The sequence below is a fragment of the Ammospiza nelsoni genome, chromosome 9 (assembly GCF_027579445.1).
Source record: "Ammospiza nelsoni isolate bAmmNel1 chromosome 9, bAmmNel1.pri, whole genome shotgun sequence".
NCBI lineage: Eukaryota > Metazoa > Chordata > Aves > Passeriformes > Passerellidae > Ammospiza > Ammospiza nelsoni.
In genome coordinates this window covers 13,224,805-13,238,100 of record NC_080641.1, presented here as the reverse complement: position 1 = coordinate 13,238,100, position 13,296 = coordinate 13,224,805, and the positions used below count along the sequence as shown (strand labels likewise).

Here is a 13,296-nt window from a genome sequence, read left to right as displayed (position 1 = left end):
CACCAATTCTGTTAATTCAGTTGTGTTGTGGTTAGAATCAAAGAAAAATGAGACTTTTGGGTGTCAGCTATATGAAGAAAAACTGCTTAATGTACTTCTCAGTATTTAATATCCGTTACTAGATGCTCAACTCAAATGTCTTTTGCTAAATGAGTAGAAAAACACTTAGGTTTTGCTAATTGTATCATCAAATAAAATTCTGCAATGCAAACAGAATATCTTGATTGAAGGTGTGGATGCTGTAAAGTCATTTAGAAAGTGTGACAGTTTGACTGGTATGTGGGTCAGAGTCCAAGTTAGCAGTGTTTTGTGTCCATTTTATAGTGGTTCCACTCTATAAAGTGTGCATTACTTTGGTAGGAACTGGTGTTCACTGGGTGGTGTTATAGTTGGTTTTAGTTTGGGAGAAGGACTTAGATGTGACCAAAGACGTCACTTGCCTGGGACTTCACTAATCTTGTGCTTATCCTGCTTAATTGCATTTGGCTCATTTCCCCTCTCTAGGTGACCAAGCGAGATGAGGACTCCTCCCTGATGCAGCTGAAGGAGGAGTTTCGGACGTACGAAGCTCTGAGAAGGGAGCACGACTCGCAGATCGTTCAGATAGCCATGGAGGCGGGTTTGCGCATCGCGCCAGACCAGTGGTCCTCGCTCCTCTATGGAGACCAGTCTCACAAATCCCACATGCAGAGTATCATTGACAAGGTAAAGCCACCCAGAACCAGCCCAGTCCATCTTGTTTGCAGCTGTTTGTAAATTGAACTCAGAAACTGTGCCCACGTGCGCTTGCCCAGTAATAATTTGTCCTGTTATTTCAAAACCCGTTACATCCTAAATAATTAGAATATATATTTGTAATCTAATGAATCTTGCTTCCTCTGCTATCTGGACATTTTTGCTACTTTACTTCTTTCTGCAGATGGAGACCCACAAAGTTTAGCTAAATAATTAGGGGGTGACATTTATGAACAGCTGATAAGTGCCAGTGTAGTGACAGAGGCTAATGGTCCATGTTTCTGGGCCTGATGTTAGTGCATCAGTTGGAAAAAAAAAGAGTCCATGTGTCTGTGTCTGAAGACAGAGAGGTGGAAACACATTTTGTATAATAAAATACTTAAACTCTGGAAATGCCCAGATCTGTGTTCAGAAGCAACATAGGATAAATGGACTTTTAGGTTAGGGGATGCTTTTGTAAATGCCTAAATTAGGTGGGAGGAACTGAACATTGTTGAATGGTTATGAAAGCTGTGAAGCAACTGCTTTGGCTGCTATGCACGGGAATTAGCTTCAAGATAGCTTCTGCTGTGTATTTATGCCTTTGCCCACCTTTTGAAGTGTCCTGCCAAACATCTCTTGAAGGATCTAGGTAGAATAAACAGTTTTAAAACTGGAATTCAGTGATGTTAGGAAATGGAATGTTGCTAGCTATCTTTTCCTTCAGCCATCTTGTTCTTTATTTTCTGCTTGCTGTACTCAATTTAAAGCAGTTTGCAAGCCTGTTGTTTTGGGGTTTGGAGATATTAGACTCTCCAGAAATCTAAATTAAATGGTTTCCAATATGGCCCATTTTTTTTCTTGGGTAGCAGCACAACACGAAATGTGTTTTATTGCTAGAAATAACACCAGCCTTTATTTTGTGTATTTCAAAGTGTAATTTAATGCAATGTCAAAGAACTGTGCATTCTTAATAGAAGGGGTTCACTGAAATGGGCTTCTGTGAAAGATCTTTATCTCTAGTTTTGAGAGACAGTTCTTGTCTGTGGAGCAGCCTTCAGAAACCATGAGTATTGCTATGCCTGTGGAAAGTTAATTATGGTCATTTTTTTAAGTTGCAGACCCCAGCCTCGTTTGCACAGAGTGTTCAGGAATTAACTATTGCTCTTCAGAGGACTGGAGATCCAGCTAACTTGAATCGTCTCAGACCTCACCTAGAGCTCCTAGCAAATATTGATCCCAGTCCAGGTAAATCTGGGTGTTTCAATAAAAACCTTTAAGTTTAGCAAAATGAGCTTAACACTGTTCAAGGATTGAAAGCTGATCATCAAGTGTAAGGAAACGTCCTCCTTACTCATCAACTAAAGAGTTTTGGATTCCAAAGTAGAAATTTGATAGATTGAATAGAGAGAAGCTAGACAAAAGTCAGTCTAGACAAGAATGGTTTGTTACCCTGCAGAATTCAGTATTTTTCTTGTTCATAGGTAATTGTGCAAAACTAGGAAAGAGTCTGGCAAGTAGAAGACAGTTGGAAAGAATTTAACTGGCAAATAGAAACGAAGCTGTTGACAGAGGAGAGAAAGATAGAAATTGTTGAAAAAGTCAGCAGTGCTGTAAGGACTATCTGAGGGAGATGGGAAGGGACAGAACCAAGTCCTGTGGCTGAAGTATTATTTTATACCTCCTAAAATTTGTAAAATCAATATTATATATCAAAATAGTAAAAAGATATAAACTACAGCTTCAGGAGATGAAAAATTATACTTCATATTTGTTTAAACAAACAGAAGTTAAACTTCCTTTCCAATGAGGACCAGTTGTACTTCACAGCTACAGGAGATGCAGTGCTTTCTTCCCAAATCTTACATACTGAAACAAGCTGGGGACACAGCTGTGCACTGCAAATTTGTTTGCAAAAACTGGTCTGGAAGGTGGCATCACTAATAGCCTCTCTTGATTTCAGTAGCCAAGTCTGGTCTTTGTGGTTTTTTCTGTTCTGTTGAGCTGCCTAAAGAACAGCAGGGAAGCATGTGAAGTACTTGTGGAAGAATTTAGTCCCTGTGAGTGGAATATAATGTCATTAATTCTGCTAAAAATCTTGAAAGGCTCTTTGAGGTACTGTCTTTTGCAGCAGAGTGTGCAGGCACACAGTGGGAGCGTCAGCTGCTGGAACAGATTCAAAAACTTAGGAAAGTAAATTGGCTAAAAAGAAAAAGTGCTTCTATAGAATTGAGACTGTACAATTTATTCACAGTGGTTTAGATGGTGGTCTGATTCACAGATTTGCCTTGTGATATTTTTTCCACATGAGAGGCATTCATTTCTGTTGCTGTTCTACATCTGTGCCTGTGTAATCAGGCCAGGATGACTGTATTGTATGGAATAATTTTACCTCCAGGAGTTTGAATGCAAAGAGGGATTTTGAACCTGATGTTTTTCTAGGTGAGAAGAGTTTGTACAGTGCCTTTACTCTGGAGTTCTTGTGAGATGAGAAAGTACTTGTAAAAGGAAATAATTTTACATTTTAATAATGGCCTTACTGGCTCATTCGGTATTTTGTGCAGTTCAGGCTTGAGTTAGATACCTCTATTCTGTAAGAGCTAAGTGTCCCAGAATTGAGGTGCTGAAAGCTTTTTATCTACTGATGGAATGTTTTTTATAAACTTGGCTAGTCAAGTTTTGTGATACTGTTGTGGGGTTTTGTACCTGGTTTTGAAAAATATTTCTGATTTTTCCCTTTGTTTGATGTTTGCTCTCCATGCAACAGATGCTCCACCTCCAACATGGGAACAACTGGAAAATGGACTAGTTGCTGTGAGGACTGTGGTTCATGGCTTAGTTGATTATATCCAGAATCACAGCAAAAAAGGAACAGATCAACAACAGGTAAAAGCTAAATCATTTGGGAAATATGTAGCCCTAAGTTTTATTGGCTGTATCTTATAGTAGAGGTTTACTAATGTCATCTGGAAAGATTTAGTTTGACAGGAAGCTAATTGAAAACATCACTGCAATTCATATTTATCAAAAAAGAAACAAGAAAGGAAAAAACATGAAACAACACATATTTACCTCGTATACCTGTTGAAGTGATTTTCAGAGCTCACTAGGATGGAAGGAGAACAGTCTGATCCAGCTGCAGGCTTAGGGAAATGAATAACAACCTTCCTGAATAGAGGGTGGGGAAGGGACTCTGGGTGCTGCTGTGATTTATGGGGATTTTCTTGGTTTTGTTTTAATGTGACATATTTCAGCCAGCTGGCTCTCTGTTAATGAAATCATCCTTATACCTGTGCTGAGTGGTCTGTCAAGCTTGAAGATTTAAGAACAGTTTATATGAAGGTGCAATCCAAGTTCCTGAAACAATTTTTTTTGTTTCAGCAGTGACAATATAATTGTATATTAACTTCTTTCATAGTTACCTTATCACACATTCCTTTGATGTCATTTTATTGTGTAGCTCAGTTGATATAAATGCTGCTGAAGTACAGAGCTGCCTGTCCCAGTCCTACTCCTCTGTCTCCTTGGCACTCATCCTCTTGGAGAGCTGGTTTGGGGAGCTCAACTAGTAAAAAGATTATCTCTGCCAAAAAACCAAAAATTAAAGTGAACTATTACTGCTGTTTCATCCTTTTGCATTACTTGGGATGGATAATGAGCACTGTCACCAGCCAAAGGAAAAACAGTAGAAATGCATAAGTGGGAATCTGGGAGGGAAAAACATCAAGAGTTTTTGTTGTGGAGAGCCTGTGGTACATGCTGTGCTGCTTGGAAGGGAGCCTGGAGCCTGTGAGTAGGAAAGGGAGGTCTGGGTAAAGTTGCACTACCTGGCAACAGTGGCCAGTAAAAGGTTGTGTGGCTTATGTTCACTCTGCCTGGATCTTCCCACTGCAGTAGAAGGCAAAAAAACCCCAAAACAAACCAAACTAAAACCAAACAAACAAACCCTCCCAAAACCAAACCAAAATAAAACAAAAAACCCAACAGTTTGCAGGTGGCTTCTGACAGATATTCACCTTTTGGCTTCCCAGAAAGCGTGTTGACTTTTACAGATGTTTCCCTTGCTGCACTATTGAAAGGGTATATCTGATTACTGGTAATTTTTTCATCCTGTGTCAGTTTTGTCCACTTAACTGTGTCTTAAAATGTACAGCTGTGTTCCAGTCAAGCTCTCCAGTAAGGAGTTTGACTACAAATGCTGTAGAAAACTGAGAGTGACTTAGTTGTCAAAACATGTACTCTTGAATCTGTTGGCACGGTTGAAGAACCAAACCCAAGTACTTCAGTCATTTATTTCATGTCAGCTATTCCAGAAACACTTGAATTAGAGGAATTATCAGCAGTGAAACTCCAGGCCTTTGATAAGATGATACATTCAGCTTGGCTAAGTGCTTTTCATGGTCAGGTATCTCACCTGGTCTCTTTACCCTTGTCAGCCCCCTCAGCACAGCAAGTACAAGACATACATGTGCCGGGACATGAAGCAGAGAGGAGGATGTCCCAGGGGAGCCAGCTGCACCTTTGCACACTCACAGGAGGAGCTGGAAAAGTAAGTGTTCTACTAGTAGAAAGCAGTCCAGTCTTTGTTTCATCTTGTCTATAAGAGTTATTTCTCATATTTAGGAATGAGGGGCAAAGGAGGTATAACCTGGCTGTTAAACTAGTAAGAAGTAATGTGATAAACTTGTAACAGTCATTTCTTAGGTTTTGGAGCTACTTGTTCTTCCATACAGCAAGATATTTGCTTTGTTCATCAGCAATGCAGCTCTGAAAGTTTGATGCTACACTAGTGTTATCCAAACTTTTTGGAGGTGGGCTGTTTTCTCTACTTCTTAAGTGTGACTAAACATGCTGTGTGATGGCATTCACAGTGGCTGCTTGGGGGTACTTCTCCTCTTCCCTTTTCATTCAGGTAGGTTGCTGGCAGTTTTCCAAATGTAAGGAATGTGTTGCTAGCTCTTCAAAGAGCTAAAAACAAACAATTCAAGATTTTTTCCTGCAGCAATTCTTTGTGCAATCTGTCAAAAAATTTCATGCAGGTACTTTCAATTGGTTACATCTGTTGTAAAGTTAAAAAATGATGCTCATATCAAATCTGCAGTCTAGATCCATTACAGATTTAGGAGGGTTACCAGTTATGCAAGAGCAAGATTCTGTTGTTCTGCAGGTTGTTTTAATTTCTTTTAAGTAAAATGGATTATTTAGGAGCTAAAATAAATAAATACAGTGTATTTTCTGTAGTATATTAGCTTGTTACTTGCTTTAAAAATTCAAAGAAAAGGTGCTTTTTAATGAGAAGAAAACTGCAAAGGCTCAGGATTGGCATGCAGTGTTCCTTTTTCATTTCTTAATCTGAAGCTCAAAGCATTAATGTCAGTTCATGGCCTCTATAGCCAGCATGCAGTGCATAGACAAAGCACAGAGAAAGAAGAGCAGTGCATGTGGTGTTAGAATGACAAAGACAGTTATTCATATGAACAAGGAATAGGACTCCAGTACTTGTGTGCTGCAGAAACAGTTGAAGAGTTTTTTGTCTTCTGTCATCATGCTAATGAAATGGAGATTGGTAGTGCAGCTTTGGGATGATTTTGTTGACCTGTGTTGGATGGTGGGTCAGTGTTACAGCCCTGAGCCAGGTGTATGTATCAAGGACTGTTTGTCAGCTTTGCAGGGGGAGAGGCCTGGTGTAGCCAGGCTGACTTGCTTGCCTTAGTATTAATGTTGTCCTGGGCTGTAGAGAATATTTGTTCAGGTTCTGTGGGTGGGTGGGGAACTTGGGAGTTCTGATTGCTCCTTATACCTTTTATCTTTGCTTAATTTCTTTAAGTAGCTGTTGTGTTAGCACTCCTCTTTTAAAAGTGCTTTGTGTGACTAATATTCATTGCTGTTGCTGTGTGACTCCTCTCTCTATATATAGCTTTAACTTGGGAGGAAGGTTATGGGGAAATGTGTGGTAATGTTTAAATAGCATATTATCACCCAAACTTGCTTAAACAGCAGCTCATTCCCTCTTGACAAGGGACAAACACGCAGTGTCCGTAGGCAAGAACTGAACTTTTTAAAAATTCATTTGTGTCCTGCACGTGTGGAGACTGCAACAACATCTAAAAAGCAAAACAGCCCCAACAATAAAACCCCTTTTTGTCTCTCTTGCGTTGCTGTTAATGCACATGGGCAACTACAGAGATTATCTAAGGATTGAGTAATCAATCAGTTGCCACCTTTTTCTGCAGTAATTTGTATACATTCCTAGTCTGGGTTCCCATCTCACTCTGACTGTTATTTATGATATCAAAGTGTTGGCTTCAACCCTGCTGAAGAAATGCTGTTTGCTTCTTGTTCAGTGAGAACACTCAGGTCTGCCAGTGTGCTCTCATACTTGCATTCTGGGACTTGAACTAATGGCAGGGTATTTAGAGGAGCACCTTCAACTCTGGAATTTGTTCTCCAGTACTGTTGGCCTACTGGTTTCTGTGGAGCTTTGGTTAAAATGCCTGTATTTCTTCAGGATTTAGTCAGAAGCAGTTAGATTTTTGGGGTTGCTGCATGTTCATAGAGTTTTTATATCTGCAATCACTTTATCAAACAGCAGAAATGGTGTAAGCTGTGTATTGATATAGTAACATTAATCTTAAGATATACTTTAAAATATATCATGTGGCAGTAAACACTTGGCTTATTATTGGACAAACAGAGCAAAAGGGTATAACTTCATATTTTTTCACTGAAATTTTCTGCTATTAGTTTCTTCTCTGAATAAAACAGGCTTGAACAGTCTGTGATTCTTATTCTGAAGCTTGTATTACTATATTTTATATGATAGTAGTACTTTATGTGATGCTTGGTTTTGGTTTTCTTCTCTTGAGATGCATATGTGTAAAGAAAGTAGGATTTGTAAGTTTGCTGTGTGAAGTTTACCTGTGAATTCTTGATGTACTTGTCATTAAAAGTCCATTTTTGTTCTGATTGAAATTCTGATTAATAAATCAGCTATCAGAGAAGTTGTATTCTAAGAGGTATTTTCATAAGCCCCTTGAAGAATTTGAATAAAAGGAAGCTTTCAGTAGAATCCATGTTTGAAAAATCTTGAAAGTACAAGTCCTTTTAATTTTTTTTTTTTAGTTTCAATTTTTGATATGTGGTTTCTTTTTCTGAAGATTCCGTAAAATGAACAAGCGTCTCGTTCCCCGAAGACCCCTTAGTGCCTCCCTGGGCCAGCTGAATGAGGTGGGCCTGCCTTCAGGAGCTATCCTCTCAGAGGAAGGGGGAGTGGACATGCCCAATAGGAAAACTTCTGCTCTGCCAAATGGAATTGTGTCAACAGGCAGCACAGTGACACAACTGATTTCTCGAGGGACTGACTCTGGTTATGAAAGTGCCCTGAAGCCGGGGAAGATGGACCATCTGAGCAGCAGTGCCCCTGGATCCCCTCCTGACTTGTACGGCTCTTCCTACCTGTTCTTCACGTTGTTGTGGGTGTAAATGGGGAGTAGAGACAAAGGAAACCAGTTCTTTAAAAAACAAACAGAACTGGAGTTGTGGTTGTTCTTGTGTTTGGTTGGGGGGATTTTTAATTATTATATAGTAAGAGTAGAAAGCTAAAGCTAAAACTCTAAACTCTGTTAATTCCCTGTTTGCTTATATTTTAATTAGAGAAGGTGATAGAAGCCTTCAGAAGGTGGAGTGTAGACAAATAACAGTGTTAGAGTACTATACCAGGCCTTAATGAGCAGTGCCATCTTTCCACTTCTTTAGGCTGGAATCTGTTCCCAAGAGCTCTATTTCTGCCTTGCCAGTGAACCCTCATCCTGTGCCTGCTCGGGTGCCAGCTGATCTGCCCTCAGTGTCTGTCACCAAGCAGTTGCAGATGGTACCACGAGGGTCTCAGTTGTACAGTGCACAACAAGCAGATATGTTTTATCAAGACCCCAGAGGGGCTGCCCCATCGTTTGAGCCAGCGCCCTACCAACAAGGTAAGATTGACACCAAGCTCTTTCATCCTTGTGCTGATTTTAGTCTTTCTTCCCACGCTGGTTTTTAAGCCCTTTAATTGAAGTTCTCTTACAAATGACGTGGATGAAAGACACTAATATGGTCATGTCATAATAAAATGGAAATTGGCAGGATTTTATGCCTTGACTGAAGTCTTCAGTGCAAGTGAAAACAATACCTGTATCTGTTCAGGTGTTGCAAGTCCTTCTGTCTTCAGTTCTTCCTAACTGGGCTGGATGAGGGATACAGTGTGGTAAACCTAAATTTAGTGTGACTCAGAGAAAATGGAATTAAAGTGCATATGATGACTAGACAGAAATGAAATTAGAGAAGAGTGTTCACAGAAAAAGAAAATGTCATAAAAAAGGAACTAAGAGGAGAAATTTAACTATAAAGAGAGCATGTGGAGAAAGATCATATTGAGGGGGATTAAAAAGAGAATATATGGCTATCTGTATGAAAACAGAGGATGAGTCTTAGGCAATGTGAGGACACAGAGAGAAATGAGATAAAGTGAGGTTAATGTGAAAGAAAAATAAGTAATGACAGACCAAGGAAAGTTAAAAGCAGAAAAAGCTCTAGAAAGCAAAGGTGAAATGGGGGAAACCATTTCTGAGAAAGTTGCAGAGCATTTTGAATAAAAACAAACTATTTACATTTGTTCCAAAAGTGAACATCTGAGTTTTCCACAAAATTTGATGTTATGCACATATTCATGCTTATTTTAAAATTATTGAGAGATCCTGGATAGAATCTTCAGGTAACCAGGCATTGTGATATTACAAGTCTTTCATGATTTACAGTTCTGAAATGTCTTTCTCCTGATCAAGACATAGAACAAATCTCTAAATGACTTTAAATCCTGATAATCCAAGTTCCTTTACCCACCCAGTGGCTCTGATATGCTTGAGCCCATCCAGAGAAGAGCGATAAGGCTGGTGAGGGACGTGGAACACAAACCCTGTGAGGAATGACTGAGGGGGCTGGGGGTGTTCAGCCTGGAGAAAAGGAGACTCAGGGGTGACCTTATCACTCCCTACAGCTCCATGAAAGGTGCCTGCAGTCAGGTGGGGTTGGGCTCTTTCTCCAGGCAGCACTGACAGAACCAGAGGACACAGTCTCAAGCTGCACCACGGGAAATATAGGTTGGATATTAGGAAGAAATTTTTCATGGGAAGAGTGATAAAGTATTGGAATGGCCTGCCTGGGGAGGTGGTGGAGTCACCATCCCTGAATGTGTTGAAAAAAAAGGTCAGATATGGCACTTGGTGCCATGGTTTAGTTAAGGTGTTTAGGGCATGGGTTGGACTTGATCTTGGAGGTCTCTTCCAACCCAGGCATTCTGTGATTCCATGAGATAAATTTAATTTAGTTGCACGGATGAAGATGTACAGACCAATCTTCAGTTTAATTTTTAATTCTTACCTAGCTGAAAGCATTTGTAGCAATCTGCAGAGACATTCTGGTGATGTATTTCTATTCACTGTGGTGGGCTCAGTCTCACCAGCTCTTCATCAGCTACTGTAACATTGACACCATGCTGGTATCTTAGGTAATTACACAATGTCACTCGAGCTTTGGATCAACTTTTACTTCTTAAGGTTTTTCTACTGTCCATTTTTGTGAGCAATTGTGCTAATCACTTTCTGTATCTTGTGTTTCCCCCCTCGCCTCATCTCAGGAGTGTACTATCCCACTCAGTCCATGTCTCGCTTTGTGCGCCCCCCTCCGTCGGCGGCCGAGGCGGGCGCGCCGTACCTGGAGCACTACGGGCCGTACCTGCCGGAGCGCGTGGTGAGCCCGCAGTACCCGCAGCCGCAGGGCTACCCGGCCCTGGCACAGCCCATGTACCCGCCGCACTACGACGGCCGCCGCGTCTACCCGCCCGTGCAGCCCTACCAGCGCGAGGACGTGGTGCGCGGCAGCCCCGTGCCCATCGACATCCCGCAGGCGGCCGTGCCCCTCTACGTGCCCGAGGCCAGGGACAGATACCAGCAAACGGAGCCTTACTGCCCCGTGGCTCCGCATCTCGGGCAGATCCGACCTTCCTGCCACAGGGTATGCGCTCTGCGCTGTGGTTTTCTGCTTGTTTTGGGAGAGAAAGTGTAAACTGCTTGGGGGATTGAATGGTTTGTACTAAGGCCTTTGTGAAAGTCTGAACTTTAGGAAGCGGACCAAAAACTGGAAGGTAACTAAATTACCTTCAACTCTCAGTCAACTCTCAAGTTGAAATGATGTTAATACGTAAAAGTAGGCTGCTTTAGCGCTCCGAGTAGAAAAGCATTGGAAATCTCATACGTTTCTGACTTTTCCAGCAAAGATTAGGCTGGAGAGGGTTACTCAAGTGCAGAGTAAATACAGCATGTGGAAATGGTCACACATGCATTCTTGTACTGCCCATCTGTGACTGACCAACTCTGTACCTTAATAATAAACATTAAACAAACCTGCCTTGATAAAAGAATTAAAAATTCTGCTCTTCTGAATTTTTCTAGTTAGATAGCTAACTGGAGGGTATTCCTGCTGTAAGTTTACAAATTGGTTTTGGTAACTCACCAGCTGGAATTGAGTTCTGTAGAATAGTTGGACTTAAGTCATCCAGATTAAAGGTTCTGAATCCTATTGCCAGGTATAGGAAGTGTTTTTCACATAATTTACAGATTTATCTGAGTGTGCGGTGTTTGTGTTTAATTCTGTTGCAAAGTGAATAATAAATGTGACTACTGACCTGTAGAGTTTTATTGAGTTACCCTACATGACTGTAATGGAACTTGCCATGCTGAACATGTGCCAGTGGGAACTTTGTCAAGTTGTAACACTTGCCTGTTACTGGGTGTCTTGAACTAACACTGGCCAGTGTAGGAAAATGTATGTCATGTATGAAAGTTAACAGGTAGACTTAAACAAAGTGATCATTACTTGTTGTTTTAATGATTCTGTCTGTCCTCTGTATTTCCCTCTCCTTGCAGTACATAGCTGTCTTATCTTGTTCAGATAAACAACACTTAGAAAATTATTCATTTTGTACTTTAATGCTTCAGGAGCTCTGAAACATTTTCCTGTCTTCATTTTAGCCTCATCCCAGCCTGGATGAACTTCACCGACGAAGAAAAGAGATCATGGCCCAGCTGGAAGAGAGGAAGGTGATATCTCCACCTCCTTTTGCACCATCACCAACCTTGCCTCATCCTTTTCACACGGAGGAGGTAAGCATATTTTGACAAAATATGAGATACTGGTATGTTTAGAAAATACTTGGGCCTTTACATGCTGGTAGGTGTAGACAACAAGAAAATCAGAACAATAGAGCACTGGCAAGTGTTGGGCAAAGTAAATTTCGTGCCTAGCTGGGAAACCCTTGTAGTACAGTCTCCAGTATTTCAGCTGGCTGTTGATCTACCACTGGTCCTGAGCTCTCTGTTTTTGGTGCAGCCAAGAAAATTAATTTAGAACCATTACTAATTGAAGTAATCGCTCTTCACAGTTACCAGACTTTACTCCTGACATATTTAGAATGAAGTAACAGCTTGATAGAGATTTGTTTTTTTTAACCAGTGTCAAAATATCACCTTCGAACTGGCCAAGTGAACAGTCAGCACTGGGAGCGTAGCCAGGGGCTCAGAATTTCATGCACTTCTTGTCTTCTCTGGCCCAGTTCCAGAGGGTGGTGTTTCTGATAAAAAATAATCCTGGTCATGTTTCTCAAGTTCACTACTGTTGAAGTGCACAGGGATGGCTGTGAAACTGCTTCTTGCCTTCACTTACAGAACCAGATTTTTGTTTTTGTACAGTACTTGGATGAAGACCTGAAGGTAGCTGGGAAATACAAAGGAAATGACTACAGCCAGTACTCTCCGTGGTCCTGTGACACCATCGGCTCCTACATTGGAACCAAAGATGCAAAACCCAAAGATGTTGTGGCAGCAAGGAGTGTGGAGATGGCGGTATGCAGGGATAAGGGGAGAGCAGAAGAGTGGATATTACTGTGGGTTGGGAAGGACTTTCATTTGCTTTCCACAATGATGGGCAGTTTCCCAAGCACTTCCCCAAATAATGATGGCAGTACTTTTATTTAAGCTCAGAAGTGCATCGCAGTCACAGAAAGCATTTGCTGGTGTGTGAAGCACTTAGTTTTCAAAGTTATGAGCAGTCCTACCCTTGTGTAGCTGGTACAAAATTCTGCATATAGTTGCAGTATAGCCTTTCTGCTCTGAAGCCATAGATAGCAAGAGTATTGTGCAAGAATTATTCTTTGCATTTACTTGAAATGCGAAAATTATTCTGTCCTGGCAGCTTTTTAATTAAGCATGTCCGTCTGTTGCTGCCTGTATTTCTTTCTGTCAGAGAAAGATGCTTTGAAGGTGGTTGTTGTTGCTGTTAAGGGTGTTACTAGTTTTTACTTGGAGGACTGTGATTTTTGGCCACAAGAGTACCCAAAAGTTGCATGCAGTTTTTGAGAAAAGCACAGTCAAAACTTTCACTAGGCTGTTTCTTCTTGAAGGCAATTTCTACATCTCTGCTGCATTTATTCAGTCCTTCCCTGAACTTTGGGAGGTGGGCTGTGATCTTACTTTGTGCTGCTTCATTTTT

The 13,296-nt window shown here is 40.9% G+C and overlaps 1 protein-coding gene across 1 annotated transcript in view; it reads left to right on the top strand.

Annotated features, from left to right (window-relative positions):
* LOC132077146 (roquin-1-like) overlaps nucleotides 1-13,296 on the top strand; it is a 55,686-nt gene that overhangs the window by 16,374 nt on the left and 26,016 nt on the right. The window contains exons 6-14 of the mRNA XM_059478641.1: nucleotides 505-705; nucleotides 1,830-1,962; nucleotides 3,482-3,600; nucleotides 5,151-5,263; nucleotides 7,872-8,153; nucleotides 8,470-8,687; nucleotides 10,388-10,764; nucleotides 11,781-11,912; nucleotides 12,480-12,650. Coding sequence (XP_059334624.1) covers nucleotides 505-705; nucleotides 1,830-1,962; nucleotides 3,482-3,600; nucleotides 5,151-5,263; nucleotides 7,872-8,153; nucleotides 8,470-8,687; nucleotides 10,388-10,764; nucleotides 11,781-11,912; nucleotides 12,480-12,650 — 1,746 coding nt within the window. The remainder of the gene's footprint in view (nucleotides 1-504; nucleotides 706-1,829; nucleotides 1,963-3,481; nucleotides 3,601-5,150; nucleotides 5,264-7,871; nucleotides 8,154-8,469; nucleotides 8,688-10,387; nucleotides 10,765-11,780; nucleotides 11,913-12,479; nucleotides 12,651-13,296) is intronic.